Genomic DNA, 20541 nt, shown 5'->3' on the forward strand with positions numbered 1-20541 from the left:
GGAAAAGGGCAGAAAAAGCAGGAAAGTAACTTCTATCTGAGCAGAATAATATGTCTGCAACTCTCTAGTCAGCATCCTAGCAGGGTGAATATGTCAGCACAGAAATTCTTGCAATAAACACAGAAAAACATGGTTTGGTTGAGAAAGAACACTTCAAACAGCAGTCAAGCCTACACATCAGATAACAGAATTGTGGATAAACCCACTGAAGTACTGGAGTATTTTATCTACCTCTATCAAAAAGCAGAGGTAGATTATTATCATGCATGTTAAATATGAGGCAGCTTTTCTTTCAATTGCATACATGCAAAGTGGCCATAACATGAAGTTATCACATATCTAATAGAAAAATAGGCGTTTTTAAAGTGTTTTAAATCTTCTCAATCTAGTTTTATGGTCAGCAGTCTGGAATCAACAACTCTGGAAACATTTAAACAGAGTTAAGATTATAAAGAAACTGACAGATTTCTTACTGAGAAAAAAAAAATCACAACTGAATTTTTGATTGGAATTTAACTAAGAAGTTTGACTATAACTTGTAGTATTGCTGTCAAAGATGTGAACTAAAGATGGCATTTCTCATCTAGGAAAGAAATCACACAGCAACACGAATACTTTGAAGCATATGCTTAGATGGCAGCTCAAATACATACCATTCCACCGTGGGGGACCTAAGGAATAAATGTGACAAGTCATTGTTCCCTGAATCTGTATCTCTTCAGTTTATTGAACAGTTTATTCACTAGTTTCAACCTGCAATAATTTCAATGCCATTTATACGCTACCCCTCTTGAGAAGTGTTTTACACAGATTTTTGAAAGTTGGACATCGGCAGTGTAATTTTCAGACCGACTTGCTATGTTCAGCTAGATAATACATCATCTGAGATCACATTTAAAGGTTAGACAGAAAATGGTTTATTTAAGAACTTCCTTGCAGCAGCAGCCTGCTCAAAACCAGCACTTTTTACTTTAAATTAGAAAAAAAAAAAACAACCCACCCTTAAAAATTCATATAAAATTTGCAGGACCCTAGCTGTTGCAAGGCTCATTACACAGGGCTGCCGGGGTGCATGGGGACCATAAATATATCAGTCAGTCACGTCCTACTACTACAACTGACAACAGCAATATGGCTTCTAGGATTTTTATTTATTTATAAGACTGAGATCATAAGTAAATATGCGACATACAGTCTCTGAAAAATCTATATCAAACATACTGCATAGCTTTGCAGTCAGACTGTTACTGGAAGTTAGTTAACTGACACAGACAAGATCCTTATTCTTTAGGGAATAAGTATTCTCATGAGTCATGCATGAACGTTTTTACATAGTGTATGGTGTACAGAAACATTATGAAATCCAGTGCAACTGCAGTGACATGAAGACAAGAGAAAAAACTGCTCATCATCAACACCTTCTACTCTAATCCTTAAGGTAAAAATGGCCCTGCTAATTTTTGTGCGGAAATAAAAAGGAATCCCACCTTGTCTGCGCAGTTCATTTTTAACAGCTTCCACACCTCCTGTTTTTTCAATGAAATCATATATGACCTTTGAAGTTTCTTTGTCTTTTAGTTGAGCCTCTGAAATTCCACACATATCAAACAGGTTTTTCAGTTCTGGGTCTAAGTTGTTCACCTGCAAGTCAGATACATTTGTTTTAAGTAGCATTTTTTACTAGATTTTAAAAAAATAAAACATACCACTTGTATTAGAAAAAAACCACAGACCATATAAGTTAAAAGGAATAGCAAAGCCAAGTACATGTGTCTGGGTTGACTTTTCAGTCAAAAAGGACTATTCTAGGAGAGGTAAGTACCTTGCACAAAACCTTAAGTTTTGCATCTTTTCCTCTCAGTCCCAGATGCCTCCTATTCCATTCCACTCCAACATCTCTGTTTGCACCATATCATAAAATCACAATTTATAACTTTTGGTATACAGTTAACTTTTTATTTAATGCCTATCTTCACAACTTACATTTTAAAACCTCTAAAGCTTTTAAACATTCAGTGTCTTGAATAACTTATTAAATTACTTACATCGAAACCTGTGTTTGGATCCCAACCAACATGTCCAATGTGTCTACAAAAGCAGAAAAGTCCATTTAATCAGTATAAAAAGCACCTCTTAACTAAAATAACGGGACATCAAGATAACTGGAGATTACTGCCAGCTCCTACCTCCAGTCTCATTAAGACGCTAAGGAATTCTGACTCCTCAGTGCCCCACTTCAGACTAGTAAAGCTTCCTTTACTCCTACTTTTTGTCTTGTGTCAAAAAGGCCACGTGGAGAAGTCATTTCCCCCCTTAGTTTATGGACCGTGGCACAACATGAAGGCTCCATGCCACCCTGTGGCACACGTGGATGGTGATAGAAGAACTGCACAGCGATCGAGGGAGGAGTTTAGCCTTTATATAGTAACTGTACTTCAAGCTACTGCCAAGGTCTTCAGTGTCACGCAGCTGGAAAACCTCCTCCTCATCCCTGCCATCACTATTTGTTCTCTCATCACCCTTCTCCTATTCAACTCCTTCAAAGAGAAGTCAGGACTGTTTTCAGTTGCTATCTTCCTAGGCTTCTAGTAGCTACTACATGTGGCTACTAAAGTATTATTTGATGCGATGCTGTAATCAGCTAAAAAGGTGGAAGAGTTCATGGCCCTCCAAGCTACTTCATGCAACTACTGTTGGCTATAGAAGCAGAACTATAATGTCACCAGCATTTCATGTTTTCAGCTTCTTTTTTTCCAATGGCCAGTTCTAGAGATTTAACACGGTCTTCAGGAAGTCCAACTCAGAGTTTTAAAAATACCAGGTGAGCTGTTAGTACCCAACACTGTTCAGGCAAAGCTTCTGAAATTACAAGGACTGTTTTGCTGCCCTTATACAGTGCCTAGCACAACAGACCTTGTATTCTTGCCCGATTCTGTTAGTATCATCAACAGCACACCTTTTCTTAATGAGAATACAGCAGCTCAATGATCAGTTTTGGTCTTGGTATTAACAACTTAGTTTGAGGAGCAAGAAGAAAAGTAAAAGATGTGGTTTAAAATGACATTATGCCACCAAAAAGGCAAAAAAGGAAAGCCCCCTGTTTTGCCTAAGTATTTAAATACCTTTCACTACCAAAATATGGGATGATTTATCGATTACAGAATTCTGGATGTTAAGCTACAGCTTGCTTCATATAAATTAGACATGCATTTCCTAAAAGTCTCATATCTGATTTAGTGTATTAACAGGCATATGTAAATTGACAGTCCGCCAGCCAATACAATCTTCACCCACCTATTGCTGCTTATATGTGCAACTCAGGATGCTCTTTTAAGAGGTTGTGAGCATACAATTCAGAGCTTAGTGCAATTCATTGATATTAAAGTTTATACGGAGTAGTGTTAGCATTATTTCTCATTTATTTTTCATCCCTCAGAGTGAAATAAGCTATGTCTACATATTGATTGCAACACATCTATTTTCAGAGGTCTTTCCAATGCAAATGCATACTTACCAAGTAACCAACTCTTATGTTACTTAAAAGAATGTATACAGCAGTACATTATATTACTGTGAAGTAGAACTCTTTCTTTTTTTGCTTAGAAAATAGAAGTCCACATCTAACAGAGGCATTTAAAAAATTAACTCTTACGTTACTTAAAAGAAAGTATACAGCAGTAAGTTATATTACTGTGAAGCAGAATTCAAAATTTTTGCTCAGAACACTAGAAGTCCACATCTGCCTAACAGAGGCATTTAAAAATTTTACCTACTGATTGCAACTGATCAGGTATAAAACCAGTGACAGTGTTGGTCTTCACCAGTATCACAGCTCAAGTTATACACAAGTTATACTACTAGCATATATGCCTAAAAATACCAAACACCAGTTCCCATATGCTCATACAAAACCAGTAATTAAAGTATCTTACACAGTAAGATGACACATAACTGCACTCTACAGGAAACTTAACTAGACCTTATGCCGAACAAAAGGCTTCCAATCTTCTTTTTGTAAAGGTTCACCACTTAACAATTTTGTGTTACATTTAATGATACGAGAACATCTTTTTTTTTTAAATTTCATTAAATATTTTATCATCTTCTTATCTTTTCCAGGTCAGAATCTGATAGACATCATAAACAAAGTCTTGAAGTTGTTTTCCATCTATGCTATTGCACAACCCCTTCCGCAAATTCTGATCAGAAGCAAGACACACTAATGCAAAACATTATTTGCGATTTTACCCACATATACTTTACTCCGTATCAGTAGAGCTACAACAGTGACCAGCTACAATTTTCTCTGTTTTACTCTTCCTTCTTTTCTGATTTTTTGGTTTCAGTGACACTAACAGATGCAGCACTTCACTGATACTCAGATCAGGAAGAACATGGCTGATGTCTGAATTGTCTAAGCACAGTCTGGTTAGGGAACCATTTTCACCTTCTCTCCTTTCTGTCCACTATCCCATTCTACAGAGCACTCTCTCAAAACACTGCAGTAACATTATTGTAACTGGTAATGCAAATACTTTTAGGGAGTTTTATTCCAGCAAAGCATGTCAGTGGATGTGATGTAAAATAATGGTTCAAAAGAACAAGACATTCACTTGGTATGTAAACCTCACACTGGTTTTCTACTGCTTCACGGAAACTGATCTTTCCTGTAACTAACTCAAGCTGTATAAATTCCTGTTGCTTTAACAAAACGTATGCTTATTTTAAAACACAGAAGATTAAAATACTAAAGTATAGTTCAGGAAAACAAATTCATTCAGTAAAGTGACCAAAACAAAGTTTCATGAAACTGAAGCTTACGATGATACATTATAAGTATTCCAAAAGATTAAAGATACACAAGAAACAATTTTAGAAAAAACCCAACCCATTCCAAAGAAGTGTATACATGCATGCTGTACTTCCATGACAAAATACAGGTACTAACCCACATATTGGAATAAGTTTGTGAACAAGCAGCCAGAGATTAAAATATGGTTATGTCATTTCTGCTTTTATGCCAAGTCTGGACCCGCACGTGTATTTTGCATGACAAAGCACAGCTAAGCAGGCACAGCTGTAAGAATAACAATGAGTTGACCACTGCAACTGAATATGAGTCTGCACTGGGCTGACTACTTCAATAAGGTTATCTCTGTGCAGCTAAATGGTTTTCTAAGCTGTTTTAGGATAGGAAGTTATTTTTTGTTTACAGTTGCAGTAAACTCCTCATCGGTGCATAAACCACCGTGATTTTAAACCCCACAGCATTCCAGCTTGCATTCACTGCAGTTCAGGTTACAAGCAACATTCACACATTCAAGTCTTGAACATCTGCAAGTGTAATTGACAGCAAAATACTACACCCACCCACCAAAACCCAAACTCAAAAAAAGTCCTTACTGGAAATTAGATGGCGTTCCAATATCTGCCTTTGTCAATCTTCTCTTTTTAGTTTTTCCTTTCTTCTTTTCTTTGGTATATGAAATATTGTTAACTTGTGGAGTATAAAACCTGTTAGTTGTAATTTCTGGGTTTTTGATATCAACAGTTGCCATTGGTAGATTCGGGCCTGTGAAGGTAAAGTACAGGATTTTTACTACTGTGTTTCAACAAAGTCATATTTAACCTACAAACCATTTTTTTTCCCCAGCGGTATAATACTTGTACTGTAACCATAGCTCTACACGCCACATGCATCTGGCTGGGTTCTGTATATGTAAGACAGACTGAAGTATTTGCTGAAGAAAAAAACCCACCTTGCTAGAGCAAAGAAATGTCTGAAAACTTTTCTAAACTAGAATTTTTATTTTTATTTTTTTTTTTGCAAATTTGGCAAAGAGTGATTTTAAACTAAAGATTTTTCATGTGTAAGGAACACATGGAATAAGACACATAAAGATACAGCTTAGGTACAATCCCAGACAAGGTCAAAGAAGTGACTGCGACAAACAGTAACACTCAGCACACCGTGACCTTGGCAGCACAGTAAACTCAAAGGAGAGGGAACCTTTGCTTAATAAGCCCCATGTGGGAATGCTTTCTGCCATCACACACAGAACCTGAACATCACAAGATCTTCAAAAGGCCGCTCTGGATACACTTGTCTTCAAAAAGAGCACAGTACCTATGGAACTATTCAAGATTTCTTACGTCTTAACTCTTTGACAGGTTTGCAAAATAATTGTAGTTTCAGATAAGAAACAGAGCTTGAAGAGTAGTGACTGTAAAAATGGCACCAGAAATACATATTAAACACTCAAATTATGTATTATATTCTCAAACCTCATTCTTCATTATACAACTCTGAATTATTACTATAGTTATTTAAAATACTCCTGCCAATTTTAGCATTTTATTATTATGTTACTTGTGTAATACTAGCAAATAAACATACTTAGCATGTTTTCCACTCAGGTTTTTCACCTTTGACAGAAGACAACTCTTGACATAACCAAGTGATAGTAGTATGTAAAAACTAAGAGGCAGTTTATGCATTTTTCATATATATCTATATCTCTGTATGTATGTACACACACATGCATCTTTTCAAAGAAACCTGCAAAAACGGTAAGTAATTTCAGTTTTGGAAGAATGAGATTAAACAGTCGATTTAAGACCAGTTTGGCCAGAAATAATTTTAAAACATCCTCTACTTGCCTGTGAGTTACTACCCAATGGTTAGCAAATCAATTAAAATAAGACACATCCAATCTTAACTGGGTGGATGATAAAAAATTCTAATTAGACTGAAAAATCTGAACCTTATTTTGACACTTTTTTCCCATAACTGCATTTTTTACGGCTAATTTAAAGTTCTCTAAGCATTCTGAAAGGACCAACAAGCCTTAGGTTTCTGCCAAAGTCCAACTCAGAAAGAAGCAGCAGACAACACAATGGGTAACATAGCTGACATTTACAGTTTAATGTGTCACGGGAAGCACCTAGTACTAGCCAGAACAAGAAACAAGAACAGAAACATGACAGAGGACTAGACAAAACTCATCTAAAATATATGACAACTCCTACGTTTCTGTAGAAGTCTTGAAAGACAAGATCTGAAACTGCACTGAAACTGCAGGAAGAAGTTCTGAAGTGTTTTCTGCTAAGCAGAAATGCTTTGATCTAGAAGTGTTACTGTCTACACAACTGTGCTTTGAGAATATCAAAGCACAAGTCGACCACACATGACTATGTGAAACAATTTGCATTGGTAAAGTTCCACTTAGATTTGGCAATAAATTCATTACTGATCATTAATCACCACATATTATCAACCCAAAACTTAACAAGTGGAGTTAAGTAAAATCTTCAGTATGAATTTAAAATCAATCTTAATTTCATTAGACATAAAACATAAAAAACTGTAGGAGTTCATTTTCACTTTAATCACCTATATATTTCCTCTGTTGTCTCTATTTTCACCTATTATATTGATATTTGTAGTTTCAAGAGCTGTCCTGACATTCACAAAGAAACACACACCTTTGCAATGCTAGGAAGTTTGTGATAGCCTTCTCACAATTTCTAAGTCTTTGAAACGGCACCTTTTTGCATGTAAAATCTTGAACTAACCATACATGGGTTTAACCATGTAAAGCAGCAGCCATTTGCAAATTACACATTTTATTCAGCTAGCTCAAGTTAAGAAACGATAACCTGATTCCTTGGTAATAATAATATTCATGTAAGAGATCACAGTAAACTCTTAAAGATGAAAATTTTTCTTACCATCAGGTTTAGACCTTTGAAGTCCACGAGGGATGAAAGAACCATGGATAGAATTGTATTCTTCTAGAACTGCCATATTTATATCCAGTAAAATTTTTCCCATCATAAAACAAGCACCTTCCCCATCAGGTGTAGACAGCTCAATAAATGAAGATGAGAGAGGCATATAGAGCTCATCCTTAGGAAGTACCTGACAGTACAGTGGCCTTAAGCATCCACTGTTATCAATATCTGTGACATCTTCAGAAGGGGCTCCAGAAAACGTAGTACAGAACATTTTGAAATGTTAATTCTACAAAATTATCTGTATTTTATTTAGAACCTCTCTAGGCATCTGTCCCAGGCAACAGACAGCCCCACAATTAATGCAATGTTACAGTTAACAGCTGAAACAAAATTCTGCCACATGGTTCTTAAAGATTCCCTCACAGCCTAATTCTCTGACAAATCCTTGTTTCATCCAGAACTTTGCTAAGCAGTCAGTTCAACCACAATAACTCTTTTTTATTGCATAAAGAGACCTAGCTATTACAAATGAGTAGAACATAAATCCCAGGAAATTACAGACTAATACATTTTACATAACTGTTAATGCCAATTTGATTTTAATCCTGCAATTCTACCAAAAAAAAAATAATCTTAAATCCGTACCATTGAAAACGTCACATGAAAAGACAGAGTGCTTTTTCCATGCAGTGTCAATGTATGCAGAAAATCCAGACAAACAAGCCCCACTAAAATAAAATTCCCTGCAGTATTTCAAGCATGGATCATGTGAGTCCAGAAATGTGATTGTTCTTGTTTTTCAGTTATAATGGTAATTATACATTGATACCCGGTACAAAAAAGCAGGTGTGCCTTTTTCTTTTTACCCCAAATACAATTTCACTGCATATAGAGAGTAAAACAAGAACCAGCTGATCCTACAACAGTTTGTATTTTTTCCCAGTTACACGCCGATAGTATTTATGTGCTCTAGTCTGAATTCCAAATACTGAAATGCAGAGACTGTATAAAGTATAACCACCTGAGGCTATAACCTGTATCAACCATGTCTCACCTGTGACTACAGAGGCCACAACCACACTTAACTCTTTGCCAGCAGAGCAGCCAGGCATTAGAGAATTTGACAGAATCAAAAAAGGAAAACGGACACGTTGTGAAAGAGTATGTGGATGTCTCAGGGAAACAGTTTACTGAAGAGCAGAGATGCTCAGAGCCTTGACTAATGATTACGAACCTGAAATATTGGGAATAAACCTATGTCTTCCACAGACTATTCAGGATAAAGGCATAGGACCAGTGACTGCAAGTTTAGTAGGTGAGTATTCCTCAAAAAAGTGTTGCCTGAGGTCTTACAGGATGAATTACAGAGACTATTTTAAGCACAAAAGTTTTTACAGGCTTACTTTTCTTAAATCTTATTCCAATCACAGATGGCAAACTAGACAAATTATTTGTGTAACTGTTGTTAACACTAACAGTAAAGATAAAGGCTAAATTTTTTGTGGTAGGTGGCACTACCCAGTCACCGCTACTGTTTTAATTCCCACCAGCTCTGCAGACATTGCTATCAGGGACGTGCTGTTTAAGTGAGCAGAAGCAAATATCACGCAGGAGGCAGAACAGTCAGAACCTTCTGAAAGCTCAGAAAAGCTGGTAAGGTGATCAGGGATGGCATTACTATGACTGTTTTAAAACTAAACAACCCAGTCCCAGTTGAAGGAATCAATACTAAAGATGTCTGGTTTAAACTGATGAGTGCCTGAACTTCCTCAAAACTCAACGTTTATGAAAAAGACAAGAGTAAGTTTTTGAGAAGTATTCCACGTAAGGGAGACTTCATTTGGATATAAAAGATACCAGTAGCTCTCATAATTCAGGATTAGTTAAGGGTTACCTATTTTGGTGGCTTACCAAGAGGCTTGGATGTCTTGGTTAGTATTTAAAACTACCACCTCAGGCCATAAGGGGACCTCAGACAATCAGTTGACTATTCCCTTGCTCAAGCAGCAAACTAACAGATACATCGATATGAACTTTGATCTGGATCACCCACACAAGCATCCAGGAAAAATCACTTTTTACTATCACTGTGAATTCAGAACGACAAGGATTCCAAACTCGATATTCACTGATGTGCATTTTCCATTTGATCTTAGAATAGAAGGTAAAAACCCGATTTTTATTGAACTGATACATATTTGTGACTCCTTCCATCAATTTAATAAACTCTCCTTAGAAACCTGTCTCTTCATGCCAGTATTCCTGAGAGGCAGATTCAAATAATCCTTCATGCAAAAAAAAGTTTGATATTGACAAACATGACAAATGAACAAAAGGCTATGTTACACAGTTAGCCAGATACACTGAAATTAACATTTTGAGTGTTTTATGAAATCTGTCATCATTATGCCTGCCTTTATACAAATGGGCTAACTTTTAATTTCAGCAAGGTTCTGTATAGTGATCCCATCCATACACACATAATCTGAAGACCAAGCAACAAATAAATGCAAGGTACAAAGTTTTCTTCTCAGTTTAAGCTGAAGGGTTTCTGTCCTATTTGCAACAAAACATTCTCCTCCAAAAACATTCTTTACAAATGCCAGCTAAGCCACAAATCTTTCAAGCTACAACTAAGCAAATACCAAAGAACAGACATAAAACAAATACACTAAGCTCCAGAGTAAGTTTACTGCTTTTGCCACCACGTGACTATCTTGAACAAGTCCAAAACACAGTTATACATAAACAGTAAATGACAGCAGTAGGTAGAAATAAAATGCAGTGATTCATGCAAAAAACTTACCATTTGGCGGGTCTCGTCTTTTTTCTGTTGAAAAAGAAAAAGCTCTATTTATTCATAGGTATCACAGGAAAAATTAATTCTAAATTTTAGTTTCTAGTAAAGCTTTCAATAACCTTGAACTCAAGAATCTATTAATATCCTTAAAGCCTATTTGTCATGCATTTGAGAAAAGTATTACAGAACGATAAACCCCCAGTCTTAGCACCGGTATCAAGTGAGCAAACCTAGTAGGAGCATAAGGAAATAGCTACTGAGTTGGTTTCAGCCATTTTGACCCCAATGTAAGATCAAATATTCAAAAAGCAGCTGTATTGGTACAACGTACCAAAGCACTATTTTTGAAGCATTATGCTGATTTCCACTGAATTAGACTGCTCCTTCATTTTTACTTGAAATATAATTAGCACTTTTTATACAGTATTGTTCTCTCACAGAACCTAAAACGTATTAGAATTCTTTTTTGGTTTATGCAAAGAAAATAGGACACAGAGGGGACAGACACTTGACCTACCTTATCCAACAGGTAACTGAACAATATCGAACAGAACTGGAATCTCCTTAGTACTAATCTGATACTATTCAGAACACCAAACTGTTTCACAGATGATGAAGAATGTGCCTTGATGATTTAAATAGCTGTAAACATTTCACACCTCAGTATTCTCAGCCTAGAATAGTAAATTCTCCTTTAAAGGAGACCTCCCTCACTATTAATTCTTAACCACCACAAATAACATTTACCTATCCTGCAACCATCCTTCAAAACCCCCAGTACAGTTACACTATTTGCCTACCTACACACACACTCTTAAGAATTTTGGATTTAGCAGTACCCATATGGGCAAGCAGTTTGTCATCACACCAAACATCACGGCACGGCCCTATAAGGCTGTCCATCCCTCCCTTTCAAGTCTGGAGTATCTGAAACCCTAACAGTGACTCCTAAGAGCTTTGTAATAAAAACTTGTAAAAAGAGATTTCACTTTTCAGCAAGTCCCAGAAAAAAACACTATCTTACTATATTTTTCCAGATACAAAAACATAAGGGGAAGGAAGAAGGTGCCTCCATGACTAGTGTTGACTTTGTCCTAGCAATATTTTAAAAGGTCAACATTCCTAAGTGTGCAAGGCAAGTCAGCCCCGTATCAGTCAGCTGATCTTCAGGCAGGAATAAAGAACCTGTCAAGGTCATGAAACCTTCAGAGGAAGGTGACCAAAACCCCTAGAGAATCAAGTACTTCTTCTAAGCAAGTCTTCTAAAGGCAGACAGTTACCTCTTTGCTCACGGCCGGGTAGGTTTAGGCACAGAGGCAGAGAACCTCTGCAAGGGTGCCTCAGCAAAAGGTATCAGGTCTGGGGTGGGGGGTGGGGTGGGAAAAGAAAAAAAAAAAGACTTTTTGGCCAAATACTGCTTTTTCTTCCTAAGAATATTCAGTTTAAGAAACCACTGATGTTGTGCTGCCAAAAAAACAACCAAACAAAACCAAAAAACAAATCCAAACTCAACTTCTGGAACATTATTAGAGTTTTATTCAACAACTTGGAGACAGCAAAGGAGAATGCAGAACCAATTGAAAGTCATTTGGCACAGGATGGGAAGCTGGCAAAAGCAGGAGGTACTCATAGGAAGTGTTAAGTAGCCTTGTGCCAAATCACGGGAATCCATTACAGTTTTATTCAGAAGAAAGAGTTCAAGAGAAAAGATAGTGGAAAACAAAGCAAACACTTCCTGTAATTTTTGCTGGGTATATAAGATTAATTTGCGGTCCAAAGATAACCAGATCTGTTTTTCTGTGGTTCCCACTGCCGACTAGAAAATATGAAGTCCTGTTCTGAAGTGCAGATGACCTGACTGGAGGGCGGTGGATTTCTCTTTTTTTGAAGATGGAGATGCCTAATGATCTAAGACAGATCAACTTCACCAGCTGCCTAAGTCCCAAAGCCACAGCTTGATTGTGTAAGTATTCCTGGAAACAAGAATGCTCTCTGCTGAGGCTTGAATCCAATGCAATCTGAGCACTGCAGAGATGCACTTGTCTCCCAGGCAGCAAATCTAAAAGCTGTGACCAAAGACACAAATAAAAATAAAAAAAAGGAAAAAAAGTGCAAGCTCTCCATATTAAGTATCCAGCTTGAACTGTATGAAAAAAAAAAAAAAGGCAGCGTTAGAGAGTGCTAACAGAGCTCTCACCCATGAGCTACAAAGAGTCCATAAAAATTGGACAAGCTGCCTTCTACTTCAGAAAGGCAGTTAAGAACAAGGGTCTGTTCTACGAGTCTCTGCTGTGCTTTTATGGCTCAACTAACGGTACCTACGTGCAAGAATACCCAAAGTGAGAAGGCACTACACTGACGAGCACTGAGAAAAGAAACACTGTGTTGGACCCTGCTTACCAGGCGAACTATTTGGGATCAGTTTAAGCAGTAAATGGAGAAATTATTTAAGTAAATCTACCAGAGATATCAACTAATTATAATAATTTCTTCCTAGCCTAAGGTTAAGAATCTAACTGACTTATACACACACAAAGCAGCAGAATGTAGCTAGATGAATACCAGCCTGATATTAGTAAGATTAAGAAAACATATCAATAATTCTTTCTCTGCCTTTCTCCCTCATTCAATTCTCTATTAGATGTTTGAATATTTGCAAGCTCTTCTGCATTCTCTGTTTGGAGCCAACTTTCATCTCTCTGGAACTCCAGATGCACTTGCTCAGGAGTTGTCTGTATACTGGAGTGCATTTCATACCAAGTGAGGAAGAACAGAATACTCTTGGCTCCTCTTGCAGCTGTTAGACAATATTTTGTGTACTAGTCTCAGCACCAAGACAGTTTCATGAGCCAGAACTGCTGTTCTTGCTACCTTCCAACAACATAAGCTTTCCATAAGACTCCTGGAAAAGTCTCTTAGCAAGCTCTGAGTAGTAGAACAGGCTGCTAAGTGATCACATGGAGTACTCAGTTGAAAGCACGTCAGGTGTCATTGCTATGAAATGAAATATTTTGGAAGCCAGGGGAGTAAAAATCCCATTAAAATAGAAAAGCATCAAAATTACCCAACTATTACCTCTGTGTTTGGAAAGTTAAGGTGCATTAAAATACACACACAATTTATATGAAACTTTTTTTTGTAGTGTATATATATCATTTGTTATATATAAACCTGTGTATAAATTACTGCATGTTTGATATCAGCATTTATAAATAAATAAATACTGACAGCAAATCAGCTTTGATTTGGGCAAATGCAAAGCCTGTTATTTTAGAAGCACAATTAATTACAGTCGTGTCAATGACAAATACAGAGAACTCCATCTGGTGGCTTGACTAAGGAATCTCATGATTGTTTTCAACTCTAGTTTTGCAGCTCTTAACAAGAAAAAAAACTTGGAAAAATTTTTATTGTAAAGTTGTCCTCAAGTTGTAAGTGTTTGGGGAGGGAGAATTGTTTGTTTGTTAAAAGACAATGTATGGAGTAAGCTCATCCTACAACATGAGTTTGCACACATAAACTGAGATATTAGCTCAAAGAATAAACAAGAAAAACTTATGTGGTCCTGTAAAAAAAAAAAAATATCCGTGTGCAAGGGCAGAGGCAAACCTCTGTCCTGTGAACAGGAGGTTTGACTGAACTACTAAAAAAAAATTTGCTACGGCAAATAATGCAAACGCACTTCCTCCCAAGTCATACCTGTGCACCGTAGCACTGTGTGTTAGACACATAGTAAGAGTGGAATTTCAGGAACTTCAGTGAAACTTCCAGCAGTCTTATGGAAAGCTGATGTTAGATTACTTTTACACAAGTGTGAGAAACATTGTTAATGCCACTTCTTAACTACCCTACTTCTCATGAAACCCTATGAACTTACTCTAATTCTGAGCAGGGGGAATGTTAGAGAACCTATTTAAGTTTCTGGAACAAGCACTCTGCAACTGAACCACCATACCTCAATGAAATCCAAGCGAATACATGTAGATCATGTAGGCTCCCAAGAACACTTGCAAAGATGGCACTCTGAAATGAGGGCTTCCTCCCTTTACATTAGTCTACACTACACTGCTAGTGCAATTCAATTCCAGACTGGACTGCAAAACCACATCCTATAGCCTGAACACAAGTCCACACTCTTAGCTTACAGCAAGCCTGAGCACATCCATGTGTTCCCAGCCTATGTTTTATATCACCTTATCCTTCACGGACATATGGCTGTCAGACAGGCAAGTTGTTTATGGGCTCCCTGGAAAAGCACCAAGACAAGATGTGTAGGTTTGCAGCTCCCTTTAAAATGCTGACCATGATTCCCAAGGCATCTTGCAGCCGGCAAAAGTATGCTGTGCTTCAGACTGTCCTGTGCTACGAAGGATAGTATAGACATTATGTCTTCTGTTGGTTTTGAATAAAATAATTTCCCTACTAAATGCTGGATCAATGCCAAAAATTAATTCACACGAACTACTGAACATACCAGATGGTAAAATCTTTGTTACAACTCACTTGGGCTAAATTTAAACAAATCAGTTATAAACAGCCCAGAGTGAAAAGAAAGTTTAGTCAAATGTGAAAACAGCTTACAGAAAGATTTCTAGTTTTCCCACTGACAGCTTACCACTTCTGCTTCCTCCTGATCTACATTTTCAAACACCAGAACCTTGGAGTCTCATCTTACAAGGAAGCTTACAGCAAGGAGCATCAAGTTCTCAGAAAAATATTATTTTTGCACAATAGAGAAAAGCAGCACGCTTTAATAACACAATTACTTCTAACTATAAACATAGCACTAGTGCCTCCAGTAGCTTTCAAACACAAAAGTAGCTTCCTGCCTCCCCCCCAAACAATATAAGTAAGCCTGAATTTAAGATTAATTTGATATTTACCAGATTTTCTCTGCCGTCGTCCAAGTAAATCTGTTACTGTTTTGCGGAATAGTTTAGCTTCTTCTTCATTAGCAAAATTAAGACCAACTTGACATGTCTGAAAAACATTAATATTCCCCCACCCATGACTAAGAAAATGTTTCAAAGGCTTTCTTAAATGTCTTCTTACACCTTCTGAAGGTATCATCAGGAAAAATCATCACTGCAAATTTGGAACCAAGTCTCAGTGAAACATTCTATCTTAGGAATGTCTGTCTACTAATGAAGTTTCTAGATATCATGGCTAACAAATTTGAGCAAAATCTTGTAGCTTGAAATCAAAGAGGGGAGAGTAAAATTTGTGCTTTAAGTATATATGGTACTTCATAAACATAATCTGCAAGTCGAAATGTAATTTCATTAAAGGGAGTTGAAAATAAAGAACTGCATTTTAAATGTCCTATGGATTAAGTTTTCTAGTTGAAATACAAAAAAAAATCCTTTTATAAATAAGCTTTAAAAGCTTCAAGGAACACAGGTAATATTGTACTTTAATAAATAATTTACAGAATGAAATAAAACCCTCGGTTATATTTGAAGAAGGTACTGTTCAAATAAAAGGCATTTTAAAATAGGTATTTCAAAGATGTTGAGACTCACATCTCCAGCAAAGGTATGAAAATATCCTCTAGGACTATTATATACAAAGTTATTGTACAGCTCCTGCTCCCACAATAATTTTCCATCCTGAAAAGAAAAAAGAAAAAAACCAATTTTTAAGAACTCAGACAAATTGCAGAATTTAATTTCTTTCACAATAGAACCTATTAAGAGTTGGAAGCTGCATGGTGTTAAGCATCTACCTTGCTATTCACTCAACAGATGAGCTCAATCAAAATCAAAATAGACTGGAAACTTGTGAAGAGCTGTGGAAGACTATTCTACCAGGTCACCTATGCTCTATTCAATTTCCTGAATGTTTTCAAAAAACATCCTTCAAATTCTACAATGTATCTACAATAGATACAATGTATCACAACAGTGATCCTGGGAGAGGTAATGGCGACCAGTGATGGGAATACAGTGATTAACAGTAATAGGAATCAAGGAGACTTCCAGTCTTCTGTTATTATCTCAGGCTTGACCTGAAAACAGTTAATGTAAGGAGAACAAAAATCTCACCATTTTTTCTTTACATATTGCAAGGATATTATAGTTCAGCACCCAAGGAACAGGTTTCTCACTAAGTGTAATAGTCAAGTGACCAAATCACAAAGTCCAATACAAGCACCAGCTGGCAATTCTGAACAAATCTGAGACCTGAAGCACTGAATGCTGACAGATAATCAGCTGTTACTGGCTGCAGAGATAATGGGAAGCTTTCCAAAGTCTCAGCAAAGCCAGTAGGACTTATGCTTCTCAATATCATTTCTGATATAAAACCACAGTTTAGACGTTTAATCTTTTAGCTTCCACTGTCTTGAGTTAAATATAAGACAAAGATCTTCAGTATGAATGTATATATTTTGGAGAACAAAACTCGTTTGTTCTGCAGTTTTCACATGCACCAACACACCAATCAAAAAGATTGTTTCCACTCCTACAGAAGACAGCACCTATTTTGTTAATACCATCCAAAGCAGTACCTTGATAGAATTTTGATAGCTATCTGTATCAGTGACACTATACTAACTTTCATTAGTTTGACTAATGAGATCTACAGAGGACAGAGCTTCTGTGTGCTGTAAGAAAACTGTAGCTGATATTTATTTCATCCATAAAGCTGACATCTATGAAATAATTTAATTTAGAATACCTGAGAAAGTTGCACTTGCCTATAAGCACTGTAACTGCACCACTTAAGTGGGCAACCATTTACTTGAGAATTTCTGTGAGTTTGTAGCTATGACAACCTACACTCATTCAATTCAAAACAGAGAATGAATACAACCAAGCTTAAGGAGTCTGTAAACCAAAAAGAGATACTTACCTTAATGTCAAATATTCTGATAAAATACGACCTCTGTGGATTGTCCTTTACAAGGCAAGCTACACCACAGCATTTCTTTGACCACATGGCATTGCGATCTGCTGCATATATCTGAACAACTGCTGAAGACATCGTCTAAAAAGAAAAAAGGTAGCTATTACTTTTAAGGTAAAACCCACAAATTCTAGATTTCATCTTTTACCAAAGCACCTCTTAATTTTGTTCCTTGTTCCAGGCAGCAACTTTGATGATCTGCCAGGTTGTAACACAGTAAAGTTCGAATGACACCAAATCACTTCTATACCTTAGATTTTAATTTCTGCGCAATATTTAGCTTAAGAACCCAAATGAACTTTTTGTTCTTGCTCGCAAATCAGCAAAGAGACTTTGCCTGTAAAAGGCAGACCAGTAACTATGGCAGTCACACAGAGAAGTCCTACCATGCAACTAAATTTCTTTCTGTTCAGTACTTCAAACCAGATAGAAATGCAATACTCAGGCTATAACTGTAAATTACACAGTGCCTGGAAACACTCCTGGATACTGGAACACAACTGTCTGGATTGCTTAATTGTTCAAATGGTCTCTGGCATGACTTCAGCGTATGCCAAGTAGCAAACTCTTAAAATTCTTGGGCATGGTTTGAAAATACACATGAACTAGGCTCATTCCCAGTTGGCAACTTGAAATCATCCTGTTTTCAAATTGAGAGATTTTAGTAAGAGAGAGAGATTATTCCACACCAGATTGCTTCAGTCACTGGGAATGTTCCTCAGCATATTTTCTAGTTTATGTGTGTCCTACCTTACAGTCCTACGAGGGAATGAAAATTTAAGCCTCTGAAGAATATTTATTTAGCAGCCAAGTCACAAGGACATCAAGTTTAAAGGCTCTGTAATGGGACAGACCAGAGGCTATTTGGCTCCAGACCTACTCTCCAACAGCAGCAGACGCCTGGGTAAGAATACAAGAGTACACCGTTACGCTAAGGGAGTATACCCCAGCAACTGGCAGGCCGGAGCTCAAAGCTCCACTGAGCCAGCATACCTGTTTTACAGCACATCAGATTTTCCCTTTGTGAATTTATCTAATCATTCTTCAGACCTCTGTGAACTTCTGGCCATCGCAACACTGGGCAGGACTGTATTTCACAGTTCACCTATGCACTGTGTGAATAGTTAGCTACCTTTAGATAAAAGTTTGCCACCTGCTAGTTTCAGCTGACTGTCCCTCCTTGTTCCTACACTAGGGGACTATGTTAACAGTTTCATAGTTACCTACAAAAGCATGTGCAGCATGGAGAAGCATTTGTCACACTTCTTTGCCCTGTAAGTTCTCTACTGTTCAGAAAGCGGTATTAGTTTTCAGTCATTCTTGTACCAAGAAAAAACATTTTCTTCGACACTTTAGTCTTGTCACCCTCACATGCATCTTACCTAGCCCTACTACACCTTTCTTTGATTGGGGATGAGGCTTAGGCTGTATGAATCCAGTTTGTTAGCCTTTGAAACACAGGGTCACGAAAATATTCTTCTCTGTTTTGTTCTCTATTTCTTTCCCTCCAAGTTAAAGGCTTTTACTCCCTTTTTCACTACGGAACATTAAGCAGATGCTTTCATAGATCGTGTTACCGTTCCAAGACCCTTCTGGAGGGGTCACATCTAGTCTGAGTCACGGGCTCCATACTAGGTTTTCCCCCCTGCTCTACAAGCATTACTTTGCCTTCATCAACACTGACTACTTGCCAAAACAGTTGACTATTTTGCATCTAGGACACAAGCATGTCTTTTTGCATTATAAGATTACCTATTAAGTATCAATATTACCCATGCCACACTTTTCACAAGTGGTTTAAAATAACCAAAATAACACCCTACGTTTCACGGGATTTTTTTATTACTATTTCTTTAATTTTTATTCATTTATTACCAAAAAAACCTTTATTTTGTTAAAACAGAGTGAAAGTAATATAGGGAAACGGGCAGCTATTCCTTGGGAAAGCTTGATAACCTTTGCCCAAGAACTGCGATACATCTTTCACAAGTCAAGATACAATTCTGTTCTCTTTGCAAACACCCCTTCAGAACTTGTCAGACTAACTACTAATCTTCCTGGTAATCTACAGAAAAAAGTTAAAAGCGCGACTGAATGACAAAAAGAAAGCTTTGCAGTTGCCTCCTCAAACGCTCTACTCTTGAGTGTAGAGTAAAATTTCTCTCCCTGTAACCTACAGAGTAGTATGAATAATTTAATCATAACAGGACTTGTCAAATAAGTAAAAGGACCCTTGAATTAGCCACATGAGAGCAAGAAAACAATTAGCTGACATTAAGTTCTGAGTATAAAGAGATACCATTTCTCCCCTTATGCTGCAACAGGCAAAGATTTAGTTTTCGGCACAACTGGCCAGATTTTGTTCAAAACTTCTGCTAACAGTCTTTCCTCTCATTTCTCCAATATCACCTCACTGTTAAATCAATAATCTTGTAGACACAAGACAATAAAAAGAAACACAGGTGGGCCATTCTACAGCTGTAATGAAGGCACCACACCGAACCACAGCAACCATCCCACTGCCTGTGCAAGAAGCCTTCTCAACTCTCCAGAACAAGTCCAGCTCCACTAACCTCCCCCAACAAGACTACCCACAGAAATGGGGTCTTGAAAGAAATTATTCAACTTAAATTCAAGGTATAGAAGACAGTGATCTGTGTCAAGAAAGGGCTCCCTATGCATTGCTTCCTATCACATCTAGCAGCAGAAGTACCAACTGGATTATCTGGGTAAACCAGTAAATGTCATAACTCAATGATGACTGCATATAAAAAAAAAAACCTTGAACCAGTACCTCCCCCATGAGTAGAGAGAAGAATACTGCACAAGAAGTGTGTCCTCATTCTGCATAACCATAACAGACTTAATGTACACTTGGATAATCTACAAGTAGAGCTTAATTTACAAGTTAGAGAACAATTTCACTGATCTATAAAGTAGGTGTTGTTTTGAGGCACACCAAGCTTATTCAACTACATTTTAACTTATTCATTAGCATTGTGCAAATTCCTAGTGTTGACAGATTGTGATGAGGCTTTCACAAGTTAGAAAATATAATTACAAATTCCACTGTTACACCACTATCATTTTTTTAATTA

At 37.1% G+C, this 20541-nt stretch overlaps 1 protein-coding gene across 5 annotated transcripts in view; it reads right to left on the reverse strand.

The window, feature by feature from the left end:
• Positions 1–20541, reverse strand: part of WASL (WASP like actin nucleation promoting factor) — a 58322-nt gene that overhangs the window by 11377 nt on the left and 26404 nt on the right. For 4 of the 5 annotated variants that reach the window (XM_040594907.1, XM_040594908.1, XM_040594906.1 and 1 more), the window contains exons 2-8: positions 17390–17524; positions 16060–16146; positions 15421–15517; positions 10544–10567; positions 5404–5572; positions 2046–2088; positions 1488–1641 (exon numbers count right to left, since the gene is read on the reverse strand). In XM_040594907.1, coding sequence (XP_040450841.1) covers positions 1488–1641; positions 2046–2088; positions 5404–5572; positions 10544–10567; positions 15421–15517; positions 16060–16146; positions 17390–17524 — 709 coding nt within the window. Of the gene's footprint in view, positions 1–1487; positions 1642–2045; positions 2089–5403; positions 5573–7731; positions 8428–10543; positions 10568–15420; positions 15518–16059; positions 16147–17389; positions 17525–20541 lie in introns of those variants that run through there. The other variant, XM_040594912.1, reaches the window with a different exon arrangement.

Source organism: Falco naumanni, chromosome 5 (genome assembly GCF_017639655.2).
Source record: "Falco naumanni isolate bFalNau1 chromosome 5, bFalNau1.pat, whole genome shotgun sequence".
Taxonomy (NCBI): Eukaryota; Metazoa; Chordata; class Aves; order Falconiformes; family Falconidae; genus Falco; species Falco naumanni.